At 25.2% G+C, this 20704-nt stretch overlaps 1 protein-coding gene across 1 annotated transcript; it reads right to left on the bottom strand.

Annotated features, from left to right (window-relative positions):
- Positions 1-11934: 11934 nt before the first annotated feature.
- LOC122853282 (protein disabled-like) lies at positions 11935-20493 on the bottom strand. The gene is made up of 5 exons (XM_044153645.1): positions 19550-20493; positions 18157-18371; positions 17935-18078; positions 17697-17840; positions 11935-17607 (listed from the first exon to the last, which is right to left on the bottom strand). Exons 1-5 carry the CDS (start codon positions 19584-19586, stop codon positions 12703-12705), a joined length of 5445 nt encoding a protein of 1814 aa, XP_044009580.1. The 5' UTR covers positions 19587-20493; the 3' UTR covers positions 11935-12702.
- Positions 20494-20704: the final 211 nt, after the last annotated feature.

Here is a 20704-nt window from a genome sequence, read left to right as displayed (position 1 = left end):
TTTTTTTTTTTTCCAGCATTTAAAGGGTGGATGAATATTTAAAAAAAAAATAGTAAACAATTGTGTTAAAATAAGAAAATAAATTTGTAAGCTATATATTAAAAAAAAAAAAAACAATAAATTGTATTGCAAAAATATTTTTTTCATATTGATTTTCCATTTAATTAAGTATCATTTTTTTTTTTAAATTGAATTTTATTTGTTATTACAATTTATAGGTATATAAAAATTTTTTTATTTTAAAAATATGTTGAAAGAGTTTTACAAGAGTCAACTTGTCACATGCATATATGATCCACTTGTCAATTTGATGTGGTATTATAGCACGAAAAATGATGGTAAGCATATTGCAAATCCAGATGAAAAAAAAAAAAAAAAGTAGAAATAAAAAAACAGCAAGGGATAATAAAGTGAAAAAAAGCTGATAGATGAAGAGAAGATATAAGATGAGTGGATATTCATTGGATTTTAATCCCTAGGCAAAAACACGCAGTCAACCCTTGTTATAGTCGCAGGGTGACATTATTGCATTCCTCGATCATGACAGTAATAGCAGCTGTTATTTTTTTTGCTTAGTTATTATCAAAATTATCTCACCATCATCACTATAGGTCTATAGCATTCACTCGATTATTTAAATATATTCAATTGCAATTTTTCATCGAGCTTTACGCAAGCTCCAGGCAATTAATTATTGTCAAAATTTATTATTGAATATTGACATTACACTGTAAATGCATTGATTAATTTTTTTTTCTATTATTATCATCATCATTTTTTTGTATTAAATTTACTTTTCAAGTTCAAATAAAAGGTTCATGTGTAAATATAAATATACACACATGTAATTGCGAATATAATATATAAATATATGAGGACATGGTTTTTTATGCAATACGAGAGATAATAATGCTATGAAGAAATTAGACAATGTTAAAAGAGACTAGGATATACGTGGTGACAATACAAACCGAAACAAACACTTATTGGCACGTGGCAAGGTCACGTGTCTCTACAAATGGAAAATGAACGAAAGGGATATATTACATTCCAAGTGCATACACACTTGACGATTTACAAAAAGGGCATTTTGGATATATATATTCTGCACCCTGAGCGTCAAAAATATATAAGAGTACTTATTTATACGATACACGATTAGACAACGACAACGATAATAATAAAAATATTTTATAATGACATGGCTTATTGAATATGCTATTTGATGTGTGATATTTATTTGCTCATTATTTATATTAACAATTATTTTTTATATAGATACATGATGGAAATATTGTTGTTATTATTAATCAATATTTAGTTGTGTTTAAACAATTGAAATGAAAATAATTAAAATAATATTTAGCTGAATTTTTAGTAAATGGATTTTCAACTTTAGTTGGAATTTCAAGCTCACGTGGAAAAAATTTTTCAACATAATCAAATGGTGCTTTTTCTTTATCGTAAATCTTGCAAGCTAATTGAATTTTTTTTGATCTATCATTACAATAATATTCAGCTTGATGAACTGTTGCATATGAGCCCTGCTTTATAAAATTTTTTATATTTTAAAATTATCAATATTTATTTTATTTTATTTTTTTTTTTTTCATTAAATAATTATTGTATATTTAAAATTATTAATTTAACCTCGCCAATTTTCTTTCCAATAATGTAACCACGCTCTTCAAGAGCATGTACCTCAGAATTTCTTGGACTCAATGAGGTTGACTTTGATGCCATACCAAAAACTTTTTCATTGATTTTTATATAAATTAATTATTCGCAATATTGAATTTATTTATTTTATTTTTTTCAATATTATTACTAACTGGAATTTTGAGCTATCAAGTCCAACATTTGAGGCTACCCTGGTTATTTTAATTAAAAAAAAATTTGGTCAAATAAAAAAAAAGTTATATATAAACAAAATAAAATAAATATTAAAAAAAAAATCAAACGACTAGATTTTTTTTATATACAAAATTTGGATTTAATTCAAAACGGCTGTTTTATTTTTCGGTTGCATTATTTTAGGTATTTTCGAAATAAAAAATAAAATAAATAATTTAAGAAAACTCTTACTCCAAAAATTAAGGCAATTTTTTATTTAATAATTTTTTCATTGATAACAACAAAAAACCCTACTTTCACGATTATTGACTTTTATTTTAGTAATGTTTTTAATTATTTTAACAACAGAACAAACTAATTTCACGAAATTTTTATATTCAAATGATAATCATATACTGTTTCTATTTTTATTATTTTTTAACAAAAGTTCTGCAGTAAACACTAAACTTTCCCTGATTAAAATTAAACTAACATTTATAAAAAATATAATATACATGAAGCTTAAATTTTATTTTATCTCCATGAAGTTTAGGGAGAAAAAAAAGTAAAAAAAAAAATATTACAGCAGCATAGTTAAGGGCTGAAAGCTTCTTGATCTAGTAACATGGAGTACCAGTATATACTTCACGGAGTTCAATGTTATTTTTTACTTTTTTCATAAATGATTATTCGGTATATTTGAGTAACAATTGCATTGCTCTCAAACCATTCAGTTTATTACACAGAATTTACAACAATACTACTCTGTAATAAATTATCAACACTTTTATTTTTCAAAGTAACCAGTTTAGATATTTTTCTTGTCTACAATTATTTTAGATTCCTTATATAACTGATAGAAATCAATAAACGATACTTTATTATTTAAAAATTTATTTTTCTAAATAAAATATTCTTACACATAAACTCTTTCAATAAAAAAAATAGTTACAACAATAAATAAAACACAAAAAAAAATAATATATATCTAAATAAAAATATCATAAAAAAGAATGAATTCCATTCCATATTATTTTGCTTCAAAAGATTTTTACAATGAAAATAAAATAAAATAAAAAAATAGCAAAATTTAAAAAAATAAAAAAAATACATATAGTTTTTAAAAAAACATTTTTTCAATAAAGAATATAATTTTATTTTTCAAATAAATATAAAAATATTTTACATCTTTGATAAAAAAAATCCCTAAGCATTATAAATTCAACATAAAAATAAATAATATATCTATCTAAAATAATTATAAAAAATAAATCAAATTAATTAGTTTCGATTTGAATTGAATCAAAAAAAAAAAAAAAATATTAGATATGATTATATTTATTTATGCGTCTATATATTTATATGGTAACCAATATTATCGTAATGCAACCCACTCTAGTGCCGCTAAAGCTATTGAAGAGGAATGTGAGTTTTTCCTCTTTTTTTTTTTTTTTCTTCCTCTGTCATCAAATGTCGGCCATATTTACGATTGAAGGCGTGGCAATTGTTGTCATGACAACGAGTTACCAGCACTGGTTATCTGGCTATTGATCGAAGAACTGAGGCACATGCAGAGGGTTGCTAGGCTTCTGTCCGGGAGGGAAAATGTTATCACTGCTTTGTGGTGACTAAGATATCAACCCATTCCCTGCCTCTTTAGAAACCTAATCCAGCAACCCTTATGGCATATCAGCACCTCTTTGCGCTTCTTGTTCTCTTCTATATATATTTTATTCTTATACTTGATATCCTCCTCTCGATATAAACTTTTTTTTTCTTCTTATATATATCTATGTACACCTTTATTTTATTTTTTTTTTTATATACATTTTATATTTATTTTTTTTTTGTTATTCGATTTTTGTTTTATACTTGTTATATGTAGGTGTTGGCGTCGTTGTCGTTGTTGTTGGATGTATATTACTCACACATACTGAAATATAAACTTTGGAATCTACAGAATGTATGTGTACTAGGAATGATATTGGATTCTTCAACAAAGTTTTCGCATAAACGAGATAGCTTGACATTTGCTCACATCTATTATACACAAACCTTGATTTTCCATAACAATTTTTTTAACTATTAAATTTAACAAAAACATGTTGTTATAATTGTAAAAAAAAAATTATTTATAGGATTTTATTTATTTAGTTTTTAATCTTTTTATTGTTACGAGCACATGTATCTATACCTTCTAAAATGTTCATTGTTCATTGATTTTATAAACACAAGTATTATCATAAAAAAAAAAAAGAATGAATAAATTGACGAAAAATTTTTTTAATTTATTTATTTACACATAAATCACACATAATTCACACGTAATTTTTAGTCTAATAACATCGAGATTGAATGTTTACTGAAAAAGTTGTGCTACCTTAATATGTCAATTTTTAAAAAAAATATAAAAAATATTTAAAAAAATTTTGTTTTTGAATTATTTCTTCACACATAAAAAACACATAATTCGCACAAAATTTTGAGCCCAATTGCATTAAGATCCGATGATTATTGAAAAAGTTGTGCTAGCTTAATATGTCAATTTTTAAAAAAAATATAAAAAATATTTAAAAAAATTTTCTTTCAAATTTATTTCTTCACACATAAAAAACACATAATTCGCACAAAATTTTAAGCCCAATTGCATCGAGATCCGATGATTATTGAGAAAGTTGTGCTAGCTTAATATTTGAATTTTTTAAAAAAATGTAGTAAAAAATAAAAAAAAAATTTTCTTTCAAATTTATTTCTTCACACATAAAAAACACATAATTCGCACAAAATTTTAAGCTCAATTGCATCGAGATCCGATGATTATTGAAAAAGTTGTGCTAGCTTAATATGTCAATTTAAAAAAAAAAAATATCAAAAATATCGCATCTTGTTTTAATGAAAATACTGTCTTATTTTGCAGACAAAATATCTTAATTTTTTTACAATCACTATTTAAATTGATAAAATTAAATTTTTAAAGAAAATAAAATTATAATAATAAATTATATTATTTTAGATTATATTTATTCAATTGAAGAGTGAATAAAAATAGCCATTAGGGTTATAACGAAAATTCAGTTGACGAAAAAAAAAAAAAAAATACTAGAAATGACAATTAAACTGTCAGGTGAAGTTTATATAAATGATAGTTTAAAAGTGCATTAAAAAAAAGAGCATAGAGAAAACAGTTTTAAATCTCACTAAGCTTCGCACATTAGGTTTGTGTAAACAGATAGAACATGGCGGACAATTGATGCTTTGCTTCAAAACATATCCCTAGCGGTTGCTCAAATACCCGAGTGTCCATTCCCACGAAGATTTTAGAGTTTGCACAACACAACAAAATAGTGTACACAGAGATACTATACAATGAAAGACAATATAAAATTTTGTAGGGTAAAATGAATGATATAAATTTTATTTTATAAATCAAAATTTACAAATAATATATTTGGCTGAAAATATATATCATTGTATATTCCTTGTAATTAAACACTGATAAAAATTTAAATTAAAAAAAAAAAAAGTCTAAAAAGATGGATTAATAAATAATTAAAAAATGAGAATATTTTTATTTAAATATCAAATATACATTCAAATTTTCAACAGAGCTTTTCAAGCTGCTTTTTTTCTTTCGCATAAATAAGTATTTCGTTTACACTTGCTCAACTTATTCTTGACAACCCAAAATCAAATGGCGTTGCTAACCAATTGTATATTTTTTTTTTTTATTAATAAAATTTATTAATTTCACAAAGATAAAATAAACAATAAAAAGTAGATAAATAATTTTTTACAAGTTAAATTTTATATGAAAATAAAAAAAGACCTTATGTACACATAAAATTGTAGATAGGCCTTTTTAATTTAAATGTTATTAGTAGTTGGTTCTTTTTGTTATAGTAAAACAATGATATAAACTACATGTAAATATAACTTGATGATAATTATTTAATTTTAAATGATAAATAACATCAAAGAGATAGCATTGTAAATATATATATTGAAATGAATAATCATTTGGTATACTGCTGTGATAATGTATTTTAATCCATGACAACCAATATAAAAAACACCAAGTGATTGAAATAATTTTTTTTCAAGTACATAAAGAATAACCCATCTGCTGCACCAAGACAATTGAATCAATAAAACTGGTTAGTAAGCAAACCAAATAAAACAGCTAAAAAAAAATCAAACTGTTTTTCAGTGATGCAAAAGTTGATTTGGTCAGACATTATTCAATTATCACTTATATCCCTTATTTCATTTTTATAAACTGTCATTATTAATACATATGCAAATTTAATTTATATTTTATTACTATTTTTATTTATTGTTTATTATGTGAATACGCAAGTATTTTTAATTTTAATGATTAATCAATTGATGCGTGTCATTTAAAAGACGGTTTATAATATTTTTTGAAATTTTTTTTTAATGTTAGTTTAAAAAAAAAAAATTTGATACAATTACAGTTGTGTTATTAATAATTATTAATTAATTATTAATTATTAATAATTATTAACTTATTATTTAAACAAAATAGTTCCATTGAAGATTTTTTATTAAATCAATTATAAAGCTGGATAACTATTATCTTGTTTTTTCGCGTAAAAATATTTTGATAGCAACGTTTTTTAATTTTAATTTTTTTTATTTGCGAGAAATAAGTATAGGTGTCATCACATTTGTGTTGGTTGTCTTGTGATTGCAATGCTGTGTAAAATCTACTTCGGGGGGTAAAAAAAAACCCTTATATTGAAGTTGAATTTATTGTACACTTAAAGTATTCATATACGGATAGACAAATTGCTATTATAAATTAAAAAATTAAAAATATGATGACAAATAAAAAGAAAAAAAAAAAAAAGTATATATAAAAAACGCACATTTGAAAGTGTAAGTAAAAAAATAAAATGAATTGAGATTTGCTGGATGGAATAATGACGTGAAACGTTAACCTGTTAAGCATTATAGTGGCGCATGATATGCTCCGCGGGTGGCTTTGCATGTGTGGTGAGGGGATAAAATAGACTGAAAGTCTATATGGGGGTGAGCTAGTCTGTTCAAGGTACGAATAAAACAATTAGGGGACTGCTCAAAGTACACTTGAACGAGCACCCCTCGTTTTTCTCAATAACCATCTATACACATTTACAGACCCATATATACTATTCAAATTTGTTTGCTTCCTCAAAGAAATTCTGAACAATGAATAACGACTAAAAGAGAAACTTATGAGTTTTCGTTTTTTGTTTTTCAATGGTTTTTTAAGTGTATACCAAAAAATAAAAAAAAAATATTTAGTGATAAATGAATATTATCAAAGAAATCATACGAAACTTTTGTCTTTCACAATATTTGTGTTCACTTTTTTTTTCTAAAACTTTAATAAAATTAAAATAAAAAAAATAATTAAATAGTTGAATTTTCTTGACAATTAATTTTGTTATTTTATATTAAATAAAAAATTTATTTTAATTTTTAACAGTGTATTTTTAAATTGAGATAATTAAAAATAGATTTAAAAAAAAAAAAAATTCAAAAAGAAAATTAATTTTTATTTATAAGTATACATGATGAAAAAAAGAAATAAATTATTTTAAAATGATATTATTATTTTCATGACAATGTGTATAAATACACCGATTTATTTGACATATCACACGTGACCCTCACAAAAACATTTCAACCCCTAATCCGTTTACGCTTCAAAATATAAACTTAGTGCAACCGCACCTGCTCATCTAAACAGATGGGTCCTATTCATATGCACTATTTATTATATAATAGTTAGAAAATTTTTCATCGGGATTAACTTTTGTAAAAAATAATAGCTTTGTTATTATAAATAATATATAAATATAAACTTTCAAATTGTTTTTAAAGTTTTACAAAATTTTTTTTATAATAATTTTCTACAACTTGCACAATAAACTAGTTAAAAAATTGAATAAATTTATTAATGATTAATTTTTTTTTTCTATATTCAAAAGAGAATGTTTAGTTGTAAGATTTTATTTTTTTATTGGCTGAAAGATTTATATTTTCTTTGTCTAAAATGGTTTTCATAATTAAATAAATTCATAGATTTTAATCATGAAAATTAAAATTTAATTTAATTGTAAATTTGATACATTATTAATACAAATTTTTAACTAAAAAATGAGATTTATATTTTTAGAGATTTTGAAAAATACTAGTGAATTGTAAATAAATATTTGAATTATTTAAAAATGTTTTTGAGAGGTTTTAAACATAGCAATTATTTGAAATAAAAAAAAAAATATCTGGTGCTAAAAATTCCACTATAATTTCTTTATAAATATAAATAATTAATAATGAAAAATTATATAATTGAATGCACTTTGTAAATAATAATTAACATTTCGTTTAAGAAAATAAAAAAAAAAAAATTATAATTTTTGAAATGGTCGAAGGGGTGTAGGGGTTTAATTTTATATAGAGTTGAGCTATCCTCGTAATTTTTTTTTTATTAAATTGTCTATGATCTAAGCTAATTGAGAAAAAAATATTATAATTTTTGAAATGGTTAAAGAGGGGTAGAGGGTGGATTTATACGACTCTACGACGACCACTGGTTTTCAATTTTTTTTGACTATATGATAGAGTTGAGCTATCCTCGTAATTTTTTTTTAAATAAATTTTTCAAGATCTAAGCTAATTAAGAAAAAAAAATAGGAATTTTTGAAATGGTCAAAGAGGGATAGGGGGTGGTTTTTAACTGTTTTTAATTTTTTTGTCTATCATGGAATTGAGCTATCCTCGTAATTTTTCTTTCTAAACTAGCTTAGGTGCTAGATAATTGATTAAAAAAAATATTACGAGGATAGCTCAATTTCATCATAGTTAAAAAAATTAACAACAGTTAAAATCCACCCCCTACCCCTTTTTGACCATTTCAAAAATTCTCATTTTTTTTCCTCGATTAGCTTAGATCCTAGATGATTGAATAAAAAAAAAATTACGAGGATAGCTCAACTCAATCATAGACGAAAAAATTAGAAATAATTAAAAACCACCCCCCATCCCTCTTTTACCATTTAAAATTTTTTTTTTTTTTTTTCTAAACTAGCTTAGATCCTAGACAATTTAATGAAAGAAAAATTACGACGATAGCTTTATTTTAATAATAATTCTCAGACGCTAGCTTGAGCGTCATTTTCACTCTTGGACGATTAACAAGCTCTCACTACGCATGCACATAAAAACATTGCGCTTTCATGAATATACATTTTGCTTTCTTGCCATAACACTATACCTTTTTTTTTTTCATACTTTATAAATATTTATGTAAGCTTCTAAACATTTTATAAAATATAAAAACGTATATATTAAAATAAATTTACATCCATATTTTATTGGCAATATTAACTATGAATAATTTAATTTAATAATTTTTAAGTGATACAAACTTTAATTTCGTCAGACATTTTAAAATTTCCATTAAAGCCTTTAATTTTATATCATATTAATAGAAACTTTTATAAAAAATTAAAATCAATATAATATTTATTTTTACAATCCCAATTTACTTGTTAAATTTTATTATTTTTATTTCAATTTTCAAGCTACTTTATTGAATCGTGATATTATTATGTTAATAATGGAATTAGAGTATATTTTTAATCAAAAATTTCTGCAGTATTTTGTCCTTGGACAATTAATCAAAAGAATATATGTTAAATGAATTTGTTTATCCTCCAAAAATTATACAGGATAAATGTAATGATAGAGGCTTTTCTATAAATTCATAGAGTTGATTGAAACTTGCAATGTCAATAATTTATTGTATGAGCTGTACAACTACTTTGTGGCGATTTACGAAACTAATATTATTTCCCTTATTTTATATATATATTGTTTGACTTCATGAATGATATTTTTCATCACTAAATGCCACAAAGTCACGTTTACTTCGAAGGGTGACTAAATATTACAGGATCATCATAAATTATACCGATTCCATCGTCTCCTAATCCAGCCAACTTGACACTAAAAGATCAAACAAAATATCATAATATCTACAATTATGTACACGTTGATACATACAATAGAATTTTTTTCAAATAAAAAAAAACCTAAAAAATAAATAAAAAATTCAAGTTTTCAAGTAAAGATGCCTTTGAGACAAGTTTAAGTGTGGTAAGTAGAAGAATAGGCCAAATGAAGCTCCATAATTTCCATGAGAGACAAAAGTACTTCTAAATCTGCAGACTTATTTTCCTCTTTTTTGTATTTTTTTTTGTTGTTTTGTAGCTCTTAAAAAACCGACATTTGGCACCGTCCACATACACCCGTTGGTTGGATATAGACGATAAATGAGAGGGTTGGTGCTGATGATGTCAAGTCAGTGCGGGCCAATGAACTAGCGTGTGCATTTTCAAAGTGTTTTGGGGCAGGCCACTATTTTGGGCGGAGCTATAAGAGAGGCACCAACATACTTGGTTAAATTCAGTGGGGAAAATCAAGAGGGTAAAGGAGACAAAGTTTGCCGTAGGATACAATACCGTACTGGATAAATACACGTGTTCAATGAGTGCCAATTGAAAACAATAAAACAATACGAGAAAAATAATATATTTCTCTGGAAATAATATCATTGATTTTAGTTGTATATACCTATATTTTCATTTTACCTATAAATTTATTTTTCAAAAATATTTTAATTAAATAAATTATTAATTAATTCATAAAGATATAAAATTTTTAATTATTATTTTTGTTTATATGAATTAATTAAATTGATTTGAAAGTTATTTTAAATAATATAGAATGGTTCAGGGAAAAATTAAATAAATTTATATATGAAACATTAAATTTACTGGTGGAAAAAAAAACACAAAGACACTATATATTTTGCACTCGTAAGCCACAGTAATCCATTCACGCTGTGATGATGAATAAAATGTGAATAAGGGTGTTCATTGTTGTCTGAAAAAGCTTAACTTATGATTGTTAGTGAATTGCGCAAAACCTTATATGTATATACAGCGTCAAGTTGTATTTAAAATTTTATAAATTTCTAAATGTTTAATTTAATTTTAAATGTCCATAAAGATTCATGTATATTGTAAACAAAAGACAGCCAAATGAACAGAATTATTCGAAATACATATTTACTCTGCAATTTCTATGCAATTTTTTTGATAGTTTTTTTCATTTATTTTACTAATATAATATTTGGTTTTTAAATTTTATGATAATGATATTTTAAAATATTTTTATGGCAAAATTATTTACTCAACTATGCAAGATATTTAGAGTATTTTATTGTGTTTATTTTCCTCCAGAGTGTAAAATATTTTGATGAAGAATTTATCCCAAATTGGCGCTAAAAAAACATTGCAAAATATTGATAGATTTATCATTTAATTTTGCTAATTATTTTGTACAAATATTTGTATATTTTTTTATTAAAATTTGTTGGTAGATTTTTAGTGTAATATTATTTATACTCTGTAGATTAAATATAATATTAAAGCTAAAAAACTAAATAACAAATAAGGTAGAAAAAAAATCATAATAAACAAAGAAAATACTTTGCAAACATACGAGTACACTTGACGTCAAACTCTTTTATGCGCCCTGTTCTAATCGTACATGGAAGAAAAAACAATAGGCTTGGCCTTTTCTCTCTCCCACAATTGCAATGTACTTATATTTTGAAGAAAGAGTGGTGCTATATATACACACAGTGTAGAATGAATTTTGTTGTTATTACACTAACAAAAAACAAAAATCAAATACTGTTCAACTCACATACATTTTGCCATAAAAATATTTTACTTTTGTTTTTTTAATCATAGAGCTGCATTAATAAAAAGTCAAGTATTTAAATTTCAAGGAAAAATAAATTTTGGCAAAATACATTTGCATAAAAATCATGTTAGTTGAGGTAAATAAAATGTATGAGAAAAAAAAAAAAAATACCAGTTTTAAGTGTTCAAAAAAAACTCGTATATATTTCACTCAATGTGTGGATTTTCCTTAAATTTATTTGTGAATTTTAAATTTTAATAATAAATAAAATGTAGATCAATTTTTTTTACACTATATAATATTTTTGTCTTTAATATTTCGAAACAAAAAAATTGTTTAAATAAATCTAAAACAGTCAAACAATAATCACACAAACAATAACATTTTTTTTTTGTTTTTTCATCATTTTTTTTTTTTGTACATAAACGATATTATGAATTTGGCTTTAAAAGAAAAAATTCATTTAATGACTATGATTATCCACGAGTTAATAATACGTCATTGAAAATTTTCAACTTAGTGGGTGACTACAACCACAGGTCCCATATCCTGTTTGTATTTTTTTAAAATCACAAATATAAAATAACATTTTAATTATGCTGCATTGCATTACGTGGACAAATCCCTGTAAATTTGATTTACGTATAAATTTTAATATTGCCATTTGCCATCAAGTCATGATTCACAATCATTAAATCAATGCAGCAATTTTATTTTTTTGGACTAAGTTATTTGTCTAATTCATCAAACAAAAAAAAAACATTACATACATTTTTAGAAAATTGAGATATTTTGATTCCCAGAGTTAGAAGTAAGAAGTCATTTTTAATTCAACTGCACATTGTAAATATTTTGGTGTTTGTCAATTTATATTAAATATAAATACTGTTAATATTTTCTGGTAAACTCGTTGCTTGTTAAATCAAGTGCTTGTTAAGCTACCTAATTACATTTTTATATTTTATTTGGACACGGCAAAGCCTTACTGTCATAATTAATTTGACTTTGATTTTCATAATTGATTTAAAATCTATTTAGCCCAATGACCAGTACTCTGACCTATTAAAATTAATTTATATATTTTTTTCAATTGAAGAAATCATCATTATCAAATGGATCATTTTTTCTAGCAAATATATTAACTGATTCAGATTTTTTAATATTATTATCTTTCATTTTGTTATTGCCATATGTAATTTGTCTTTGATCTTTCATCAAACCTGATGATGAATTTAATGCACTATCAGCTTTAAATGCAAAAGCATCATCATCATCAAACCTTGGAATTGTATTTGGAAAAAAATCTCTACCATCATCAGAATCGAAACTATCAACAGACGTTAAATTTTCAGTATGACCAACTGTATCTTCTTTATTTGGCTTTGTTTCAGATATTAAAATTCTTTTTTCTGAAACATTACTAGTTACACTTTGTCGAAAATCATCTTGAAAACAATTTGCACGTTCAAATTTTTTTGTATATTGTTTTGTATCATCTTCAATGGCAATTGGACTCATAGAACGTTGTGTTGGAATAGCAGATTGTAGCATACATTCACGATCTAATGAATCCATTGAACGATGCTCAGTGACTTGTGTAAAATCATCTTCAAATGGTGAACTTTGACTTTTAGGTCCTGACAAAGTATTTCTATTTGTTCTATTACATTGTACATATTCAACTTCAGCATCAGGTCTTTCTGATCTATACGAACGATTAATTTTATTATCAAATTCTTGATCACTTTCCCAATAATAATCTTTATTTCTTGATCTATTAAAATGATGATAAAGTTCAGAATCTTCACTACAATCAGATCTTGATACCCTGTACATAACACGAGGCTCACCATAGATAGCTTCAATATTTCGATCATCAGTAGAACTACTTGGTCGCTGTGGCCAATTTCTTTTACCAGTTGAATATTTTAAACAACTATTTTGTCGTTTTACTCCATATTCATCGTCCCAACCAGTTGACATATCCATAGAACGTTCTCTACCATCTCGAGAACCATGAATATTAAATTTTCTTGGTACAGAATAATCATCATCAGAACGTCTATTCCAAAATCTTCTGTCTTCTTCCCATCTTCGACGATCATATTCACGTCTGTACCATCTTTCTTCATCATCATATTCCATACTTTCTTGGCTACTAAAACTTTCTCGATCATCTTTTGTACGTGATGGTGCTACTCGACGTTTAACATCTTCATCATACAACTGAGGCTCATGAACTCTGTGAGGATCTCTATCTCTTATCCAAGCTTTTTTAAGACTATTTCTACGTTTCCATCTTGGATTTTCTTCGTCATCTACGTACAGTACTTGTCTTGGTGGATCTCTACGATTTTCATGTTTACGATATTTATCCTCGTTCCAAGATGATGGACCCATTTTTTGTGGATAATTATCTCCTTTTGTTCCAATGATGTTTCTAGGTTTTCTTTTTGATCTTTCCCATACATGTCGATCATCTGGATCATTAAAATAATTCATGTCTTCACATTTAGTATTCAAACGAGGATTTCTATGTGGAAATGTCTCATTTTTTAGTCCAGGATTGTCAAATTTTATTTCTTCAACATCGTGCCATTCATTTTCACTATAACTTGGGCGTCTATTTAAACTATCTCTTCGCGGCTGTTTAGTTATTATTTCTTTTTCATCAGGTGACCATGGAGATGTGCCACTAAATGAATTTTTATTTATATAAAGATTTTTGTTGGAATTTGATTCGTTTGTTTCAAATTTTGCCCAACTATAATCGTCTTCTGATATGATTTGTCTTTGATTGTTACTGTCAGTCAATAGTAAAATATCATTTGAACCACATGATGAAATTGGTAACATTTTGGATGGTCTAACAGTACCAGTAAAATCTGAATTTTCCGTTAAAAAATCTAATGATGTTAATTCAAGATTTTTTTTAGATTTTTCATATTTTTTTGGTTTTATTAAACGTGGTTCTGAAAGAAAATTAATTAAATTATGATCAACTGAACCTTCATCATTTTTATCATCAAGTATTATTTTAACTTTTTTATTTATTTTTTTTCTTTTTTCTACTTTTAATTTTTTTTCTTCAATTTCTTTTTTTGACTGTATAATTGTTTCTTTTTCTTGTATTTTTAACTCTTCTTTTTTTGGTTTTATTTCTATTTTTACTTGTTTTTCTATTATTTTTTCTTTTTTTAATTTTATTTTTTCATCTTGGTCTACCTTAACTTGTTCAATTTTATCTTTATTATTTTTATTATTATTTTTTTCTTCATCTTCTTTTTCTACTTCGTCTTCTTCATCATCATCATCATCATCATCCTCCACCTCATCATCTTCTTCATCCTCGTCATCATCATCATCGTCTTCATCTTCATCATCCTCATTGTCGTCATCATCATCATCATCATCATCATCGTTATCATCAGCTTCTTCATCCTCATCCTCTTCTTCATCATCATCATCAGCATCTTCTTCATCTTCTTTTTGTTTAATTTCTTCAATAATATCAATATCTTTTTTTTCTATTTTTTCGTCATCTTCATTAAATTGCACTTCTTTTTTATTTTCTTCCATTTTTTTCTTCTCTTCATTTTTTTGCTCTTTTTCTTCTTCTTCTTTTTTATTTTCATCATACACATTATTATCATCAGCATCATCATCAACATCATTATCAATTTTTTCTTGTTTAAAAGTCTCTACGTCATCGTCATCAACTTTGATTTCACGCAAAGCTGCATAACGATCATTTGAACTTTTTGAATAAACTCCAGATTCTGAAATAAACTGTGAAAATTTATCTTTTCCATTTTGCTCCACATTCACTATATTTGAAACTACACTTGACTTTGTATTTATAGTTTCAGTATTAATTGTTGAATTAATATTTATATCGCTGAACGTTTGAACATTAATATCAGTCTTTGAATCATTTTTTACTTCATTAGTTAATCTAGATTTTTCATTAAACTTGGACAATGAATTACTAACTACAAATTGACAATCAATATCACCATCTTCAGATTTTTTAAAATTTTCATTACCAGTCTTTTCGTAAAGCTCATCAGCAGTTGGACTCTTGGCTTTTGTATCTCTCAACTGTTCCAATTCTAAAAGTTCTCGAAACACAGCATATTTATCATACATCCTGTCATTTGATGATTCTGGTGTTTTAAAATTCGCCTTAGTGTCAGATTCAGAAGACGGATTTGTTGATACTTTCGAGGATTCTTTATCTTGGCTCTGTTGATTGGAATTCTGTGTATTATTTTCTGAAAGTCTTGCTAGACACTGAGCCAATTGTTGTAGTGTTGAACTTGTTAATTCTGTGACAGTCATATTCAAGCTCGTAGCCAGTTCATTAAGATTTGCTGATGTCAATTGACTAAGAGTAATATCAAGTGATGGATTTCGTTTATTTTCAGGTGTACTTGACATTTTAAATGATGATGATGGACTCTTTGATGGTATTATTTTATCAAATGAATCTTCAAATCTCGATGATGATGACATACCTGTTTTAATATTTGCACTTAAAAGATTTGATTGTGGTGATGAAGAACGAAAGCTATTTTCAAAAATATCATCTTTATCAATAGCAGCTGGACTTTTAGAATTTTTACGTATTGGTGATGGTGTCATTCCTTGATAGCCAATAAAATCATAATAAAAATGACTCTCATTAACAGGTGGTCTTGGTGGAGGATTATTAATTCTACCACTTTGTTTTTTAGGTGGTAATGGAGGTGGATCAATAAGTACAACACCAGAATCACGTGGTGGTGGTTCTGGAACAACATCAAGTTCAATACTTGAATTTGAAAGACGAGAATTTGCATCAGATGAACAAGAACGTAATGGTGAAGCTGGTGATTCATTACAAATTCTAAAATCAACTGGAAATCCTTTTTCTCCTGAATGATTACAACAAAAATTTGATGATGAATCAATACTCAAATTTTTATCACGTATTGACAAGTGTTCTTTTGGACTAACTAGATGAATTAATGATGTAACTGGTTCAGATATTTCTTTTTCTGTTTTTCTAAAATTTCTAACAGTTTTTTCTTCAGGTGGTAAACAAACTGATAACGGTTTATTTTGTATAATTTGTGATAAATTATTTGTAGGTGGTGGTGGTGGTGATGGAGTTTGTGAAGATACAGCGACATCTGAATCTTTAAATTTATCAAAATTAGCAAATTCTTCAGTCTCAAATATATCAATACATTTTTTTTGACTTTTAATAGGATCAAGAAAATCAATTGATGCATCAAAACTAGCTGAAAATTTATCACAACTAGTTGTACCTAAATCTTTGAGTACTTTTTTTGGTGGATTTTTTAAATGTTGAAAAAAATCTTTTTTATCAACATAAGGTTTACTGAGTCCTGTTCCCAAAGGATCAAGTTCTCTAAATACATGAATTTGTGGACTATAACGTATACTTTGTGATGAAGATATTGGCTCATTAAATCTTTCAATTTCTGTATCGTTAGAAAAATTAGCTGTTATCTTTGAATTATCACTGTCACTTGAACGTTTCTTTGAATTTCCTGAATGCCAATGTGTACTGACTGGAGGTGGAGTTTCACATGCAACAACTGTTGGTGAACTTGATGTTGAAGATGATGAAATTGGTGCAATATGTTGTTGTTGTTGTTGTTGTTCTAAATGACCACGTTTTGTTGATGTTTGTGGTGGTGGTGGTAAAATTGGTTGAACAATATTTTTAACATTAATATTTATAAATGAATCACCAAATGGATCTGGTTCAAATGGATCTTCAGATATTGAACAAGGATTATCTGGAGTTATTTTATCCATTTGATGAATACCTTGTTGTAATGAATGTAATTCAAATTGTAAATCTAATAAATCAGCCATTATACCATTACGATTTAATGGTTGTTCTATTTTTGTTTTTTCTATATTGCTACTTGACAATCGTGGCTGACGAGATGAACAAGACTCTGAGCTAGATGCACCCTATAAAAAAAATCATACATTAATCCAATTATTCTGATAAATTAATTATCAATTTAATTTATTATTCAATTAATATAAATTTAACAAACTTTTGTATCAGGCTGTGGCTCAACAGCAATTCCACTTTGATGAAGTTTCAATGAATTTTGATCAATATGCTGTTTAGCAAGTTCAATTTCTTTTTTTTTAAGTTCAAAAACAACTTGAAATAAATCACGCATTGCAATAACAACCTATTAATGATAAAAAAAAATTTTTATTTATGATTTTACCAGTTAAAGAGTAATTTTTATCGAAAAAAAGGTTTTTTTTTTTCAAATTACTTACTTGATTTGCTGCTTTATCTGTTTTGATACCAAAAAATCTATGTCCTGTATCTGGTGAACCAAATATATATCCAAATGCTCTTGAATCATGCATGTCCTGTGCAATGAATGAAATTTTATGGACTGGGTGATGATACAAACATTCCTGTAAGCATAAAAAATATATAAACAAAAATGATGATACATTTTTTTCCCAAATTTAGTGTGAATTAATTGAACTTACTCCGGTTTTTTCATCTCGTAAACGAAGACCATCAATACTGACTTGAACAGCAATACGTTGTTTATGTTCTCCAGCTGCTCTTATTGCCATTTTTAAATCAGCCAGGGCTGCTTGACACATCCGATCTCCACGTGCTTCTGATACCTCTAATATACCGATTAATTTTGCCTTGAATGATACGCCTTCCCCGAGAAATCGGGTTGGCTCTTTTTTTACTGAAATATAAAATTAATAATTAGCAATTTGACTCTTTGAAATTATTCATAAAACTTACATTATGAATTGAATAGTTTTTTTTTTTTTTAAATCATTTGAAAATGTTAATATTAGTTTGAGGAAAAAAAATAGAATTGATCATTTAAATTGATCGTTTTTAAATTTGAATAACAAAATTATCGTATACATGACATAATGACATTATACAATTATACTTAGGTAGAATTAAATTTTGATTCGTCTATCAAAAAAAATAAGAATAGATTACAAAGAGTTTTTACTACTCCCCTTTGTATACTTCAAATATACACATAAATTCATTCTACGATTATTCAAGTGTTAACAGTTGGTGTTCTGTACTCGAAAATTCATATGGGGTCTCTGTATTTTTTATTATTATATTGCTCACATTTTGCATTTGTGAAACGTATACATATTTGAAAAAAAAAAAATTTACACAATTTTCTATTTGTATTTTTTCAATTTAATTTAAATAAACTAAATTATATTTCATATGAAAAAATGTAAAATTAATGCATAAATAAATTGAAAAAACATTAATAAAAATATAATTAAAATTGCAATGGAAAAATATTTCTATTCAAAGAATTTCTATAGCTATTTCGAAATAAAATTTTTCGAAACAAAAAAATTTCGAAATTTCGATACCACTAAGAAGACCAATAGAAAAATTAGAAAAAAATTAATTTAATTAATTAATTGTTAATAATGTTAAAATAAATATTTTATTTAATTTATAAATAATTTATTTAATTTATAAATAAATTATCCATCGATGATAATATGGGTTATGCACTTGCTGAAATAAGAACGTGATAAGGGTGAAAAAATAACAGTCAGCAGTGACATCTCCCTGGGGGTGTTGCACTTATAAAAATACTCCATACACAATCATTTGATAACAAAAAAAAAAAATATACATATACATATATATATATATATTGTATATATTACTCCAATTTTGATTGATACATTTTTTTTTTCTTTAAATTATAATAAATTAAATATATTAAATTATGAATTTAACGATTAATGATTATATTTATCTAGCTCTGAAATATTTATTTAGATATATATTTAATAAAGCTATTTATTTATAATTTTAATATGAAAATAATAATGATCACATAAATAATATTATAGAAAAAAAACTTACGTTTGCATGGACTATTTTTTTTTCTCAACGTCTGCATCAGGAAATTAAATTTATACAAATGTATATTTAATGAACTTAAATAAAAACAATTATATAAATTTATTTATTTATATTTTTTAATCCTCTTTTAGAACATTGAATAAATAATTAAAATTGCAATAAATTTCAATAGCTATTATTAACACAAACAACATTTATCGTAGTTTTTTTTTTTCTATAAAATCTGTAGTAATTCACTCAACACTTTGATCACAATAATAAACGTTTTATAGTAATTTTAAATTATTAAAAATAAACAATTTAAATTTTTTTATTAACACTTTTATTATTGCTAAATAAATTTTGTTAATTATTATATTTTTTATTTATTATATTATCATTTAAAGTTGTAATGAAACTAAAAGTGATGGTATCAATTGAGGGGTAGTAAAATGAAATACGGGTGTGTTATTTTTTTTATTTTTTTATTTCTTACACACACGAGTGAGGTGTCACAACACTAGGGAAGAATATGTAGTTGCTACATACACCAGACAGCGCTAGTACAACCCTCCCCATTGCTCCCCATCATGTGCTTATTGATCAATAAAAATTTTCCCTATTCAACCCTAAATAAAAAAAAAAATTTGAGTCATCGTTCAATATTCAATTGCCCACTAATTTACTTATTTTCATTATAAAATTATTTGAAATTAACGTCCTATTAATTTTCAATAATTAACTCGTTATTATTTTTTTCTATCAAATATTATTTCGAAATTTTTTAAAGACTAAATTATAGAAATATCATGATTGAATGACTCATGTGGTATATCATGAAATTTCTTAGAAACACAGGTGGAGTAACGCATTATTTCCATTTTTTTTTTTAAACAATTAAATATGCAGGAAAAAAAAAATTATGCAACATAAATAAATATTGTCATTTTTATATATCTATTTGAAATAAAATTTTTTTTGTGGGATGCTAGTATTTTTTATACATAAAAAAAACCTAAATTATTTTTTGAATTGTTAAAAAATAAATAAAAATATAAAAGAAATTTTTTTAATGAATTTTTGTGAGATAAAATGATAAAAAATATTATTTTTTTTTCGTTCAATTTAATTTGGTTTATGTATATTTTAATGCTAGTTAATTTGTTTTAATTTTCT

This window comes from Aphidius gifuensis, linkage group LG3, assembly GCF_014905175.1.
Source record: "Aphidius gifuensis isolate YNYX2018 linkage group LG3, ASM1490517v1, whole genome shotgun sequence".
Taxonomy (NCBI): Eukaryota; Metazoa; Arthropoda; class Insecta; order Hymenoptera; family Braconidae; genus Aphidius; species Aphidius gifuensis.
This window is presented reverse-complemented; position numbering and strand designations above follow the sequence as displayed.

What these genes read in the sequence shown, in the direction of transcription:
- LOC122853282 (XM_044153645.1), bottom strand. Translation starts at nt 19,586, where the DNA reads ATGCAGACGTTGAGAAAAAAAAATAGTCCATGCAAAC. An exon ending in CAGATAAAGCAGCAAATCAA is followed by an intron (nt 17,841 to 17,934) that starts GTAAGTAATTTG and finishes TATCATTAATAG; the next exon opens with GTTGTTATTGCAATGCGTGA. An exon ending in AGCCACAGCCTGATACAAAA is followed by an intron (nt 17,608 to 17,696) that starts GTTTGTTAAATT and finishes TTTTTTTTATAG; the next exon opens with GGTGCATCTAGCTCAGAGTC.